This window comes from Macrosteles quadrilineatus, unplaced genomic scaffold (genome assembly GCF_028750875.1).
Source record: "Macrosteles quadrilineatus isolate MER2022 unplaced genomic scaffold, UCM_ALF_1.0 Scaffold_3__2_contigs__length_128488019, whole genome shotgun sequence".
Lineage (NCBI taxonomy): Eukaryota > Metazoa > Arthropoda > Insecta > Hemiptera > Cicadellidae > Macrosteles > Macrosteles quadrilineatus.
The window spans coordinates 31,509,725-31,526,235 of NW_026542596.1; the positions used below are offsets into that span (position 1 = coordinate 31,509,725).

Sequence of the window (16,511 nt, forward strand, 5' to 3'; positions counted from 1 at the left end):
GATTGAACTTCAAACAAACAAACAAACAAACAAACAAACACACAAACTTTCACATTTATAATATTAGTAAGATAAGATTAAATATGTGGTTATAAATTAAATCACAGTATCAAGGTAATTTATCAGCAAACTTTAAGTAAGCCTACTAGTCAAAAACTAATATTATTTTAATTGTAGAAAATAAACCTTGAGATGTTTGAAAAAATATTTTAGTAAAAATCCAGTAACAAGACAAATGGAAATTTGATAAATAGACCTATACTAGAGGAATGCAGGGGTATTATTTATCTGAAGATCCCGTCTTTTTTTTATCTTGTACTAAATAAACAAGGAGGACAATTTCTTTTTTAGGAAACAGATGAACTGTCTTTGAGTATTAACAACTCGCCCCCGTAAAAAGGTGTACAAGGACTTTTTGCTTCAAGATTCAAGATAAAGTTACAGTATATGATGTTATCCAAAATTATACTTTTTGATCAGTTACTGACCATATTTATGTAAATGTTAATTTTGTCAGTTAATGAGTTTAATCCACTGTTGTTTGCTCTAGTCTGGTAAATCAATATTGGATTTCAAATTCAACAAGAAACGAGTGAGGATACTATCACCTGCTAAAGAAGTACCAGATTGGGCAGAAGGGATTGTTTATTGGATGTTCCGAGATGAAAGAGTTCAAGGTAATAATATTATGCTTATTGCTCTACAAAGTAACTTAATATATCCAAATGATTTGTTTTGTTTACAAGAGACTGAAGAAACAAGTTCACTGAAAATTACCATCAACAATGTTGAGGACTCAGAAATTTAGTTGAATTTTCTTAAACATAGTTTTCTAAGTGTTCTTTATGTTGAAATTATTTTTTTCAGATAACTGGGCCCTTCTATTTGCTCAAAAACTTGCTATGAAGAATGAAGTACCTCTTCATGTTTGCTTTTGTCGAAAGCTCAATTTCCTTGAAGCTACAATACGACACTACAAGTTTCTTCTAGATGGTAAGAAATTTAATTAATAAATTGTACTATGTAATCTTTGGAAAAATTTGTCTCATGTGTAAAACATGCCTGTTTTGCTCTGCAGTATGGCAGATAAAAAACATTAATTGCAACATAATGTTACAGCATAATGTATTTGAATAATTTCAGTTTTATATCCATAGGAGTTACTGCAGGTGACAAAATAAATTTGTTTTCTGAAACAAAAACAAAACAGTGGCAGAGGTGTAGTACTGTAGGCAATCAAGTTCTGTTGCAAACATACATTTTATAGGTTTGAAAGAAGTGGAGACTGAATGTAAATCACTCAACATTGAGTTTCACTTGTTGATTGGCAACGGAGAGGAAATACTGCCTGGTTTTATGGAGAAGAATAAATTGGGCGCTCTTGTGTTGGACTTCATGCCATTGAGGAGTGTTATGAGTTGGGCGGACCAGTTGAAGAAGTCTCTACCTAAAGACGTGCCTTTGTGTCAGGTATGTGACATTTGACTTTAACCTTTTTGCTGAGTTAAAATGTTCAGCTTCATCTAATTTGTACAGTCCAATCTCAATAACTCTAAATTTCAGGGGGGGCACTATATTTCTTCAAGTTAGATATGGTTTGAGATAAGAATAGTGTTTGAGTTTATGTTGTCTAGAATTCGACTTACAGAGGTAAAAACTTCTATATATTCCCTGTAGCAAGAACAAATTCATCTTGTAGGCTATACTGTACTCTTATATAAAACACAAGGTTTAAAAAGTCAGCTATCTTCTTTTGCTTGAGACAATATTTTTTTCATGACATCATAGTGATTTTATTAATCATAACATTTTTTTTCTCGGCAATTTAATTTTAAAGTTATAAAAATTTACACCTGGATGCCCTAAACTCTTGGAAAATAACTTTAATATTTGCTTAGTCCCAAAGGTGACTTGAAATGGTATTGAAAAGACCGCATAGGCCTAGTAGGAAGAGCTACTTTAGTTGCGCAATGTGTGTATTGAAAACAACCGTTTATGCTGCATTATAATGAAAAGTTATTTCATAAATTGTTGCCCGGTAGGTGGACGCACACAACATCGTCCCATGTTGGACAGCCTCAGACAAGCTGGAGTACGGTGCTCGTACGATACGAGGCAAAATCACTCGACAGCTTCCGGAGTTTCTCACTGGTTTCCCAGCTGTTGCCAAACACCCTTACTCTGGAAAACTAAAGGCTGAAAAGGTGAAACCATCATGTAAAGCTGCCTGATATTTAGATAGCTTCATCTTTTGCATTGATACTTTGCATCTATATTATTAAAAGAAATTGTTGGATTTTTGTATCCAGCAAATCGACCACTAAATATTAATTTTTTTATTTTTAAAATTTCAGAGTTTGTGCTGAATTCTGTTGTTAACTATCTGAACTTTTTCAAGTTTACATTTCTTTACATTAAAACAGATGGCCATAACACAATTTTGTTTACATCCATACGAAAATGGGGTTATCGTTACAGTTGGTGATGTTTACGTGAATTCAAGTAAAATATTGTAATGTTATTATTTGTATAAAATGTACAGAAGAAAATGACTTACGTTATATTTTGTTTTATGATAGGATTTTGTGTTTTCATAGTATGTTTTATGGATGTTTTATTTTAGTGAATTCAAGTAAAATATTTTAATTTTATTTGTTTAAAATCAGTGATAGGTTAATGATTATCACGGAAAAAACAATTATTATCAACTTAACTTAGAGCAATAGACAATTCTAAAGAAACCTTCATACGCAGGAATGAAAATCTACACTACTAACTTTTCCTTGCATATCTACAACACTTTAATATTTTTAAAGCAAAACCATAGTTTTTTTGAACCTTTATTCCCTCACTCCAATTACAATACTAGGAAAAGAACCGATTTAAATATCCCACAACACAAAACTTCCTTTTTTAAACGCCATCTGTTTTACAATGCTATAATGTTGTTCAACTCGCTGCCCAACAAGCTTAAGTCAATAAGTGACTTCAGCTTATTCAAACGAAAAATTAAAATATTTCTAATTGAAAAACGTTTTTATTCTGTAGAAAATTATGTTAAAAATAGGTGGTAAAGAGGTTTGTTACTTATGTGAATGTTGTATTTTATTTACAGTAGAACCCCTCATATCTGGCCACCACGGGACCAAGCCCCTGGCCGGATAGCGATTTGGCCGGATAAACCAACCTACTACAAAAATGAAAATGATTCATACCTATAATAATATTTAATCAAAACATGCTGTCAAAAGTATCATTTAAGTCTATTCTAGGATTATTTTTTGAAGAATTAACATGTTTGTACAAATAAAAAAAATTAGGCTAAAGTTGTTAAAAACCTGAAATTAAGATTTCAGGTAACAAAAACTATTAAACGATGGAGGTAAAAGTTACATTAAATCAGCCTTGAAGATTTTTAGGACCTTAATAGTAAATACAATTCTACTCAACTTGCTTATCCTTTTTGTGAAATAAATACAAAGATTAATTTCCCAACCCCCAACTTTTTAGAGGTTAGGCCTAGTTCAACTGAGTTAAGTGACACAGTAAAATGTATTGAAACAAACAGATAAATAGTTCAGATAAATAGTTTAGCTCAAACAAGTCGCAAAGACTAGTGCTTGCATCTAAACGTCTGTAAGCTTTGAGAAAAACATTTTGATATTGGCTTCCTGGAAGTGGCCGGATAAACAGAGGACCGGAAAAACCAAGGCCGGATATCAGGGGTTCTACTGTATTGTATTTGAATAATGTGACTCAAGCCATGTATGTTACTGTGTTTTATACGGCAATAAAGAATTATTGATTTGATTTGATTTGACAACAGGCTACCTCCAGATCTAAGAAGCAAGACAGAAGATGACCTCAAACCAGCTTTGCATCAATGGTTCATTAATCGACTTTTTTACTCTTTAAAAGATTACTATCAACAGATCTTTGACTAAACAACACCTCAACCACATATTTAGAAAAAATTGTAAATTGACGCTACTACTATTCTTAATGAATGTTCAAATAAAGATTAATTGTCTATTGTCTAAATTAATTAAAATATATCACGGATTTTGATAAATTGACACTGGCTGCTAGTTTACATTATTTTAATTTTTAACATTGCAATAAAGATAAACCACCGTAAATTTAATTTTATCATCCGTGTTTGCTTCAAGTTTACATCAGAGGGGGAGATTGTACAGAGACGTCCATTCGAGGAATACAGATTTTGCTGGAATAGCAAGCTTACTGCTTACCTAAATGGAAAAGGGTCCACCTTGGCATAAGAAAGATAAAAAGTTTACAAGCTTCTTATCTGTTTGGGGTTATCCTTTCAAAACCCCTAATTTAGAAGTTAAGTTGCATGTTTAATTTTTTTCTATAGATTGGGTGATTGATTTCCCTGCACAAGGCCATCTTACAGACTCTGATGTGCTTGTTTGTGTGTCTAGATAGACTGGGAGGCAGCAGAGGAGACATTGCAGGTAGATCGCACTGTAGGTCCTGTGTCTACGTTTACTCCTGGCTACAAGGCAGCCATACGAACGCTTGATGACTTCTGCAACAAACGGATAAGGTTGTTTGGATCCAAGAGAAACGACCCAACCATCAACGCGCTCAGCAATCTCTCTCCATATTTTCATTTTGGTAAACATTTTTTTCATTCAATTTCATCCAGCTTGTTGTATTTACCTGATAATTCTGCTTTTAGTAATTTGTTAAACAATTATTTTATAAACTGTATAAAAGATCTTCAAACAAAATCAGATATAGAACCTAGTGTACAGAAAAATAGCCTTTCAAGTAGTCTCTCTCCTCATAATCAGACTTTTCGCTGTGAGCCCACAGATGAAAACGAAATTATTAAAATATTAGATTCTTTAAAAAATAAGCAATCATATGGGTTTGATGAAATTCCTGTAACTATAATAAAATCTGCAAAAATACACTTATGTAAAATCTTAGTTCATCTGGTTAACTCTTCTTTAATATCTGGCATTTTTCCAAAAAAATTAAAAATATTCAAAGTTGTACCTATACATAAAAAAGATTCTACAAAAGACATGTCCAATTATCGTCCAATTTCGATTCTGCCATCCTTTTCAAAAATTTATGAAAAAGTCATGTACAGAAGATTATCCCAATTCTTAGAAAATTCAAATATTCTAGATATGTCCCAGCACGGTTTTCGGCCCGGAAAATCGGTTTTCACTGCAGCCATTTCTTTTATTGAATCCATCATAGAGTCCATAGATAAAGGGGAGAACGTAGTGGGCATATTTATGGATTTAACAAAAGCTTTTGAAAGCGTAAATCATTATCTATTACTTGATAAATTATTGAACTTTGGTGTCAAGGGAGTTGTATACAATTGGTTTAAGTCATACCTTTCCGACCGATATCAGTATGTTGAAATTAACCAAACCATTTCAAATAGGATCACGGGCGCAGCATCGGACTTATGTTTGGTCTCATGTGGCGTCCCACAGGGATCGATTCTGGGTCCTTTGCTGTTCTTATGTTACATAACCGGACTTCCTGGAGTGCTACAGACTGTTCCCCATAGTAATTTATGTTTATATGCAGACGACACAAATTTAAAAATCTCAGCAAAGAACCAAAATGAAATTGAATATTTAAGTTTTATAGAACTAGCTAATATAAAGCAATACTTCAATAATAATAGTCTTTTGTTAAATCCAAATAAAACTAAATTTATTACATTTTCCACAAAGCAAAATCGTAAAAAAATATCTCCAAATATAATGATTGAAGAGGAAATTATTGAACAAGTGAATGAGGCTAAATTTTTAGGTCTATATATTGATGAAAACCTATGCTGGGACAAACATGTCGAACATATATCGAGAAAAATTAACTCCGGTTTATTCGCCTTAAGGCGTATGGCCAGCCTATGCTCATTGCCTGTACTAAAACAAATATATTTTGCTCTGATTCACTCTAATATTTCTTATGGAATTGGCTTGTATGGTGCAACAACAATAAATAATCTGAATACAATTCTAAACCTACAGAAAAAAGCAATTAGATGTATGCTCAAACTTGAAGATGATGACTCCGCAAGAGAACACTTCAAAAATCTTAAAATTTTAACTGTGTACGGTCTGTATATTTTTGAATGTATCTTATTTTTTATAACAAAAACTTATGTACAACCAATAGGTCATCAATATAATACAAGAAGACAGACCGAAAAACATTTTGAAAAGCATAGATTGGAATTTAAAAAAAAAAAGACGACATACATTGGCAATAAATTCTTTAAAGCACTTCCGAATGAACTAAGATCAGAAAAAAATAATAACAAACTAAAATGTAAATTGAAAATATATTTTATCAACAAACTCATTTACTCAATAGAGGAATTTTATGAATACAACAAAATTATGAAGCAGTAGTGGTAGTTTTTTTTTTTTTTTAATTTATAATTGTATTGTTTTTTAGCTTTATATTTGACGCCATTTCTTGTAATGACATGTACAAGGACAAATAAAGTGATTTGATTGATTGATTGCTTTACAGGATTGGAAGCAGTTATTGAGTTATTACAGTTACAGAGTTAATGAAAGTCTGTGGACCCCTTCTTAACTTTGAATGCACAAAATCAGATGAACTAAACTTTGTGTAAACTTCTGAGAAAAAATGGCTTATTAGTAGAATTTAACATTATCAGTTGTCAATTGATTGATTGTAAGTCTAAACTCTAAAGTCACATATCAATTTAGAAATATTAAAAATATCAGCAAAAACAAGAGATTTCTACCATTATCAGTAAAATAGAATGGCAGAATTTATAATTAGGATAAAATCATGGTCATTTAAAGGCAAAGTTTAGTTAGATAGGCCTAAAACTCTCGACACTTCTATTGGTATTTCTTGTAAACCTGAACCTAGTGCACATTGAAGGGTCATTTAATTATTTGTTGTTGGTACTACAATTAATTTGAGAAAGCTGTCCCAAAACAAGGTGTTTTGGCTACTGAAATTTTTGAGACGTAGGAATTGGCTAACTCAGGAACTCGCTAACTCGGTCGTGTGTCGGAACTGGCTAACTCTGAAACTGGCTAACCGTCTCAGTCAGGAATTGGCTAACTCCGGAACCCGCTAACTCGATTTTGTCTCGCGGCGGAATTCGCTAACTCTGGAAGTCGCTAACCCGGCAGCGCCCACTGCTCGGAGCGTTGCCAACCTTGTACGACAAAATAATCGTACACTGCCGTATTTCAAAATGTCAGTGTCTATAAAGATACAGTAAATGTTATTGTTTTTTGTTATCAATTCCACTTTTAACAGATAACTAGCAAAAAAGTAATTAAAAGACAATTAAAAAATCATGAAAAAGTGTTTTTATTAAACCGTAAAATGGCCAGTTAAATGTTTATGATTTCGATCGTAAATATAAATGCCATCAGTATAAAAGAAAATAATAGAATATGAAAAATATTCAAAATTTATTTTAATTGCTACTAAATAATTAAACCTCTACGAAATTAAGCTAAAATGCACGCAAGTACTTAAAAACAAGATTTAACAGATTTAATTGTAATGCCGTAATAAACCAAAACCATTAATTAATACAGTCATCAACCATCGTAACTTTCATAACTAATTCATAGATTTTAAATTAAATGTTCGTCGTTCAGCCGTCCAACTTACGTGTACAAATATGATGACATAGACTAAGTTTTTATCTAGGCTTAATAGTTTGAGCCAAAGAATTAATTGTAGGCCTACTAGTAAATAGTTGCCTAATTCTAAAATGTGTTGAATTTTTTAGCAATTACATGTTTTAAAACCGTTTTTAGATTGTACACCTAAGCACCACTAGTAAAAAATAGGAGAAGATATAAGAAAGAAAAGAAAGAAAGAAAGAAAGAAAAAGCGCTTTATTTCCAAAATACCCAGTGCACAATAATTCGTCCCACGCAGGGGACGTGCCTACGCGCTACAGCAATGACCTCTCGGTCGTCTGCCGGGTTGGCACGTCTAAAACTAAATCAAAACAATTATTGGATTCCTTTAAAATAAAATTATAAATCTTTCCTTAAACTAACAATTATGGCCAATATTTTAAAGTTAAGAAATATAATACAATCCAACCAGTTTCTCTAGTTGTATCGGTTTTTTTTGTTTTTTTTTTTTTAGAAGTTTGGAAGAGTACGATATTTAAATTTTTTATGATATTTTTTCCTCAATTGTTAAATTCCTGTATTAAAATCCACCTGTATTGCCAGGCGTTTTTTAAATAATTTACTAACGCTCGCCAATCCCTGCCATTTAAAAAACTAATATAATCCCGTTCAGAAAGGACTCTATTGTGTAAAAATGTTAATCTAAGATTACTTAAAATTGGACAAATAGCGATGAAATGAAATGTGGTTTCAATTTCACCCATATTACAAAGAGAACAGAACTTATTTCCCGTTGACCAAGGTTTACCATTCAAATAGAGCAGCTCTGCCCTAGCCTTAATTATCCAGGAAACGAAGCTGACATCGGCGTTATCAGTAAGGTAGCTTCTATCGCCAAGTTCAAGGCCAAGGTCGAGGCTGATCAGCTGACTGTGGTGAATGGACAAGCGTGCGCGCCCTATACACTCTCCTATCCATACGTCACTTAGCTTTTCCACCACCGTCAGACATCTCGATTTTACCGCCTCTGATCCAAAATCTACATCAACCCCTACCTTCTCACCTAGCATCTTCCACTGTCTGCACCAATCTAAGTTTTGGTTTATAATTTGTTTGGCTAGAATCAAAGGAAGTCTATTATCGGAGAAATGTAGTACTTTTAATAGGTAATTTAAATTCGTAATCATATTATAAAAAAACAATTTTTTAAATCCACTTTCTAAATAAATCACATAGTTTGGCGTGTTATAAGGCAACCGGAAGAGTCTCTTTAAAAACAATTTTTGAACGGATTCTAGGAATTCAGATTCGAAGCAACCCCATACCTGAGCCCCATAACTAACAATTGATTTTATGACAGTATTAAAACACATAATTTTAGATGATAAAGGCACAGATTTATTATTGATTAAGTTATTCCACACCGAGTTAATTGCTAATTTTGCTTGCCTCGCTTTATCTTTCAAATGTGATTGCCAAGACAACGTCGCTGTGAATAATACTCCGAGGTATTTATAGCTATTTACTACTTCTACACGTTTCCCATTGAACCACCATTTATCTGACGAGGCCAATTTACCCCCATTTCTGAAAACGATTATTTTTGATTTTTCAAGATTAACTCTCAAATTCCATGTTTCACAGTAAGTTTCTAAATTTCTTATCATAAGTTGTAAGCAGGTGGACGTAGGCGCTAACAACACGACGTCGTCGGCATATAAAAGAATGTTTATCCTAGTCCCTCCAAAATTACAGCCGCCACCAAGTGCCTCAGGGAGATTAATAAATAAAGTGAACATTAAAGGACTCGCAGAACATCCTTGCCTAAGACCTGTCGAAGTTTCAAAATTTGCTGTCACACTGTCTCCACACCACACACCCGCTCTAGTACCATCATAATAGTTCTTAAAAATATTTAAAAATTTTGTTGAAACACCTATACAGGATAACTTAAACAGTAGCGACTTCCTATCAATAGTATCGAATGCTGCCGAGAAGTCAACAAAGAAAGCATAAAGCTTACCTCCGGTCCTTGCCAGCCTTAGGCGCACAATCGCATTTAGGTTAAAGATATTGTCGATGGTTGAATAACCTCTCCTAAATCCCGCCTGAAACTCACTTATTAACTGCCTATCACTAGCCCAATTACTTAACCTTGAATCTAAAATGTTTATAAAAATCTTAGCTACACAGTTGATAAAGGACAACCCTCTATAATTTTTGACGTCATTAATGTTGCCTTTTTTATGTAAAGGAAAAATAATAGACTCCTTGAAAGTTTGTGGGACATTGCCACTCTCAAAAATACTATTATAAATATAAATAAGACTATTAAGTAATGCATCCGGTGCGTTTTTAAAAAACTCATATGGCACCCTGTCAATGCCAGGTGCTTTGCCATTTTTTACCCTTAACAACACAGCTTTTAATTCATCTAGTGAAATATTTGCATCGAGGTATTCGTCACAAACTACTAGCTGCGCATTCGAAACAGTAGATACTAACAAGGGTGGATTTAATAAACTCTTAAAATGCTTCGTCCAATCCTGTGTCGCAATTTTACCAATTTGGTTTGGAATTTTACATTTGAAAGAATTTATTGCACTCCAAAACTGCTTACTGTTCGTTACTTGAGACACATTATCTATAATTTGATTGTAGTAAGATTTTTTCTTTTTTTTACAAAGTGCTTTAAATAATTTGATCACCTCCAAGTATTTTACTTTATCTAAATCTAAATTAGTTTTCCGAAACTTATTCAAGAGTTTGAATGAGCGCCTACGAGCTGACTGACACTCCTTATCGAACCAAGCCTTTTTACTGATAAGACATTTGTTCTTGGGTACAACTTGTTTAGTTCGCGCTGATTCAGTGATGCAGCCTATAATTGAATCGACATTCCTTTGTGCGTCGTCTCCTAATTGCACACTTAATAGTTTCTCGCCAATTACTTTACAATACCTCTCCTTATCATTATCTACCCACTTTAATCTAGGAAGCAAAAATATCTTATTAGTCTCCTCCCTGTCCTCAATCTCATCCTCGGCTCTAGGAGCTGTTATCTCTAAACTAAGGTCAACAGGAAGGTGGTCAGATCCTACAAAACTTAACACATTTAAATCTTTGACAGCATGCAAACAATTGATTGACACTCCCACCAAATCTATGACAGAGCTTCCCATATGACCCACGAAAGTAAACTCCCCATTTTTATCTCCGTAAGTCCTCCCATTTAATACTATTAGACCCAGATTATCCATTAATTCTAGTACTTTACGACCTTTCTGATTTGTTATTAAGTCCTTTGAATACCTCTCAAAATTAACATTCTTTATTGCCTCCGGGATTACTTCATTAGGCAGGCTTTGTTCTCTTCCAATTCTCCCGTTTAAATCCCCTAACAATATTAAGTTTTTAAAATCATTATTGTACAAAAAAGTTGTGAGTTTCTCAAATTCACTATCCCAGTTCCCAAAATTTAGATAAACTGGGAGAAGCCTGATACAACCATCATCAATACTGTTACTATCTTTAATCTTAAAAATCTTATAGTTTTCGATTTCCAACACTTCAATTTTACTTAGTAGCTTAGATTTTAAATTAACTAAACAGAGCGACCCCCCACTGCCTCTTCCAAAATGGGACGACCTTACTGCAAAATTAAAATGTACAATAAATCCTGCAAAGCTATTTACAATTAAATCTTTATCCTTTTCTAAAATAAATGTTTCTAGTAAAATTACAATATCATAATTATTAAGTAAACTAACAAAATGGCCATCACTAATCTTGTCCTTTAGGCCGCAAACATTATAAACTAAAATTTTCAGTTCTATACTCATGCTGTTTATCCGGTCCTCTCCATGTTGTCGTGTCCGGGGATTGGCGATGATATGAGAGTAAATAGTTGCCTAATTCTAAAATGTGTTGAATTTTTTAGCAATTACATGTTTTAAAACCGTTTTTAGATTGTACACCTAAGCACCACTAGTAAAAAATAGGAGAAGATATAATATTCATATAAATAAAACGTGACAGGGTTATTTTAATTCACGATTCTTAATAAACGAATTGACGGATTTTCCTGATTTGAGTGTTGGGTTTCCTTTATATTGCTTTCACAATCGATATAAACTATACCAAGCCATTGCTCGGTTCACCGTTCCCCAGTACTGAGCTACACAATAGACAATAGCTTTGTTTTTGGATAAGATCAAGTAATTTTAGCTATGGCCACCATTAATAAGAATTGTAACAAACAAGAACGCCTGGGTCCATTTAGAACCAGCCTGGAGAAAAACTCCAGACTTTTAAAAAGTAGGCCTACTGAAAGACGTAAAATTAATATTAATTCAACAAAATTAAGAGGATGACCCGGGTTCTACACTAATAGCATTGACTATGGGCATAGTCAATGCTAATAGCCTACGATAAAAGAAATTTACAAGTTGTATTTATGCATAGACTAACTTTTAATGCAATCCATGGCCTACCACTTTATAATGTATTGATAAATATTTATATAAATTCAATAGCTCTATTTAAAAATACATTACCAGTAAAATGTAATTCTGTAATGACGTTTAACGTGTAAATTTTATTATGATTTATGATTTAATGTTACAAGCCCAGTATATAAAATACGAACTCAATAATTTAATTTGCAGAAGTTCACAAAATGGTATGTATTCAAATAAAAGAAACAATTGGCGGACTACGAAAATAGATATTTCATAACATGTAATAGATCCAAATTAAATGTGCATTTTTATCTTTTTGCATAACAATAAGCTACTATTTAAGTAAGAAACCTACATATAAAACATAATCCCTTATATTAGTACATTTCTCATCCTTATGGATCATCTGAAGACAGTTGTATTGTTAGTTCTGTCCGGTGCACTGTCTTTAGAGGTCGTGTTTTGTTTACAATTGTTTCTTGTTTTCAGTAATTTAAAACCTTGCTTAACCAAATAAAACGTTCTAATTACAACTAATAACACGTCCCCTAGTTATATAACCAAACAGTAAAGAACAAATCACGAAGTTAACTATAAAATAATAGAAACACAATTTTGTCGACACTAGCGATCAGTGTCACCGGACATGAACTAGACGCGAAAAACGAGCTTCAAAGTTTACAATGGGATGTAAAGTTTACTTGTGTTGGTTAGTCTATGGAAAGACTATAATGCATTTTCCACCCTAATAATCATAAGAATAATGTTAAACATACTTCTAAATATATTTGTTTTATCGACTACGTTGCTCTTACTCCTAATTAATCGTAGGATACGACATTATGGTACCGATACGATATAGGTACTACACTTTCGGCAACACTGGCCAAAAATATTCGTGCTTGGCTCCCATTGGACGGCCCGCGAGGCTTCTGATTGGGAGTTAGCGAGTTCCACCGTGGGACCGAGTTAGCGACTTCCGTACGAGGACGGAATTCGCTAACCCGGCTCTAGAGCGGGTTAGCGGGTTCCGGAGTTAGCCAATTCCAAAGCCGAACAAGTTAGCGAGTTCCTCTCATCGACCAAATTCGAAGATAGGGCGTTTAACATGGGGTTAGCGAGTTCCAGAGTTAGCCAATTCCGCGGACCCAAATTTTTCAATCATTCAAACCCTCATTCAGTTACACCCTGATTTAAAGTCTTTATCAAAGAAGACAAACATGGAAAACTAGAGATGTCTATTTTAACTCGGAAGGCATAAATGACGACTTGATGAAATTTTTATTTGTCAACTCTATCATATCTGTTGAAAATTTGAAATAGCTGTGATTTAATACTAAAATTAAAATTGAACACTGTGTTAGCAGTTTATCAGTTCTATTGTCAATTATTTGTTTTAGCGATTACATCTATACCTATGCTGAAAGTGATTAGAAATATTTTTTGTAATATCAGATGTGTTGTTAAAGGAACAGAAGATAGAATTAGAGATTTTATTGGTCTGTAGTTTATAGGTGATATTTTGATATCCCATGTAAATGGTTCTAGCTGAGCAATATCTATTTTATGTACAGTTCTTCACAAATTTATCAATTTATTTCTGCTTAGGACAATTATCAGTGCAAAGAGCAATCCTCCATGTGAAAAAGTTCAGTGCCAAGTACAAAGAGAGCGTTGACGCCTTTGTGGAGGAAGCAGTCATCAGAAGGGAGTTGTCAGACAACTTTTGTTTTTATAACAAAAACTACGACAACATCAGTGGAGCCTATGATTGGGCAAAGAAAACATTGAATGATCACAGGTGTGTTCAAAAACGTTTTTTACCCCTAATCACGCACAAGTAAGGGGCCTCTGAATGAAATCGAGTTGAATTGGAAAAGCTTGTTAAAAAAATATTGATCATTATAAGCACAATCGGTTTATAAAATGCTGTACATTTCCTCCCGAGATCGCGGGGAAATCATTAATGCCTTCTGTAGTCACGGCAAAATCATGTACGTCTCCTATGGTCGTGGAGAGATTGCCATCGTGTCTCCCGTGATGTCTGCAACTGTGGTCACAGAGAAATGGTGAGCATCCACTGCAGTCACAATAAATCGTACGAACATCTTTTGCTGTCACGGAGATATAATCATTGTTACCAGCGATCCTGGCAAAGTCCTTAGCAACTCCTGAGATAGAAGTAAAATCTTCAATTTTCAATCATGCAATCTTCTCAGATGGTTTCTCTCATCGTTCAGCTAAAAAAATGGAGCTGCTCACACAGCTGTAAATGTAAATGTAAATTGCCCAAATCGAGCTTAGCTTAAAAAGTTTTTCTGGCCTGAACCAATATCTCGAGCCATCTGTTGGCCCCGCCCGACTTCAATTTGGGAACCCGTAAACCTGTGTTTTTTTTATATTATAAAAGAGAAAGTGCAGAGAATTTTGTTGAGGAAGTGTATGGAAACAAAAATCGTTTGTTGTGCTGATCTTTAGAAGGCTGTTGCTATAAGTTGGAAATAGGAGTCTAGTAAAGTGGTGTGTTAGTGTAGTGCTAAGGGGCCAAAACCCCACTGTGTATCCTGGGCTTGCACCAGTGGCATTTTATATTAAGTTACCCAAACTCCTCAAATCTTTATGGACGTCAGAGATCTAACAAACCTGTCACTCTTGTACCAAAGTCAGAGTGGTTAGCTACCAGGAAACACAAATAGGCCTCATGTCCATGCTAGATCAAGTTCGATCATGTATAAAATGGAGTTTGTAATCATTCTTCCAAATCAGGGACTTTATTGAAAGTAACTGGTAACAATCACACGTTTAATTTTGTCGGTTTGCATATTTTGTTACCTACAATCAATGAAATAATCATGTCAATCATTGTGAAATCCAGAGTGTTATTTCTGGGCTAGGACTTTAGGACCTTACAGGTTTGCCCACATTATGTAAGCACTTTCAAAAATACAAAAAATTGTAACATTTATGGTCTAATAATCCAGTACTCAGTTTTTTATAATTCTTGTTCTTTGTTCTAGGAAGGACAAGAGACAGTATGTTTACAACAGAGCAGAGCTGGAAGAAAGCAAAACCCATGACGACCTCTGGAATGCTGGTAACCATGTCATTTATTAATATTATTTGTAGATCAAAATATAAATTATCACTTGACCTAATTTAAAGGAATGAAGACGTTTGATCATATATCAGATTCAGTCTGTTGCATGATTTAAAAAAAAAACTATTTTTGGTGTAGATTACCTTGTTACTGTCAAAAAGATTCCTAGGTAGTTTGTTAAAACTACAGCTGTTTCATGCTTCAAACGGAGCATATCATTAGGTCAGAAGAATGTCAAGTAGTCTTCATTGGATATTCCTCGTAGTGGAGTTTCTTCAAAAGTTTAATAAAAAATATGTAACAAAACACATAACACAAGGAAACTTGAAAAACATACTGGTCGACCAGACGACGGCAACAACACACGTGATAAAAATTGGGACAATCATCACATTTTAGTCTGTAAATTTCTGTTTTGTCCATTTTATTAGTTCTGGGTAGGTGTCTTTTTTTGACAATGGTAGACAGTTTATTGTTTGTTTTGAAAGATACAAACACATAATTTTTGGCCAATTCTTTAGTCAAAGTGTGGTTCAGTACGACACGCAGTTAGCACTGACGTATCTTTTACTGTTATTTTGTGGCATGTTATCACTTATATTGCATTGTTGATTTATCAAAAAAGCTAACAATTTGTTCGTGTCTGTGCCATCGCAACTGGGTGCTTTCGACGCTAGATCATCAACTAATCTCGGGTTTGTGTGGGTGTGGTAATGGCATGTCGGTATGTCAGACTTTTTTTATTTGATTGTAGTGGCGGGCCTGCATGTTCAAGGTCGCTGCGAGTGAATGAGACTTTGTGAGCTGTAAAATTTAAAAACTGTATTGCATTTTATGTCTGACATCTACTACTGTACTGAGTGTTGTGTGACTGTTGTACAAAATTACATGAAATCTGATGCAAGATAAAAATTGATTGATTGATTGTTGATGTGAACAATGAATTGACCCTGTGGTTTTGGCTCGGTTCAGAAGGAATCAACATTATCAATTAACAGCCTAAATTGACTGAAATGTTATGAAGTGACGATTTACTCAAGCAAATGTTCTAATCAGGCTCTTGGCTTTCTTTTAATTATGTAGTATATTTTTTTTTACATTTATTATTATTATATATTTTTTTACGTTTTAAATGTTTTTCTGGTTTAGCGAATTTCCCTATAGGGAAGTAGCTATTACCGTAGGTGGCACGGTAAGACCTAGGCCTGGGACCGATTTACTTTTTCATTTTGATGTCCCCAGAGGCCAAAAACACTATTCGTTCAAATTTTTATATATTTATATATATACATATATATATATATAAAT

The 16,511-nt window shown here is 33.7% G+C and overlaps 1 protein-coding gene across 3 annotated transcripts in view; it reads left to right on the forward strand.

Moving 5' to 3' along the window:
* LOC128988446 (deoxyribodipyrimidine photo-lyase) overlaps positions 1–16,511 on the forward strand; it is a 57,354-nt gene that overhangs the window by 20,148 nt on the left and 20,695 nt on the right. For all 3 annotated transcript variants that reach the window (XM_054409735.1, XM_054409734.1, XM_054409733.1), the window contains exons 3-9: positions 551–677; positions 868–993; positions 1,268–1,470; positions 2,043–2,204; positions 4,446–4,641; positions 13,715–13,907; positions 15,124–15,200. In XM_054409735.1, coding sequence (XP_054265710.1) covers positions 551–677; positions 868–993; positions 1,268–1,470; positions 2,043–2,204; positions 4,446–4,641; positions 13,715–13,907; positions 15,124–15,200 — 1,084 coding nt within the window. The remainder of the gene's footprint in view (positions 1–550; positions 678–867; positions 994–1,267; positions 1,471–2,042; positions 2,205–4,445; positions 4,642–13,714; positions 13,908–15,123; positions 15,201–16,511) is intronic.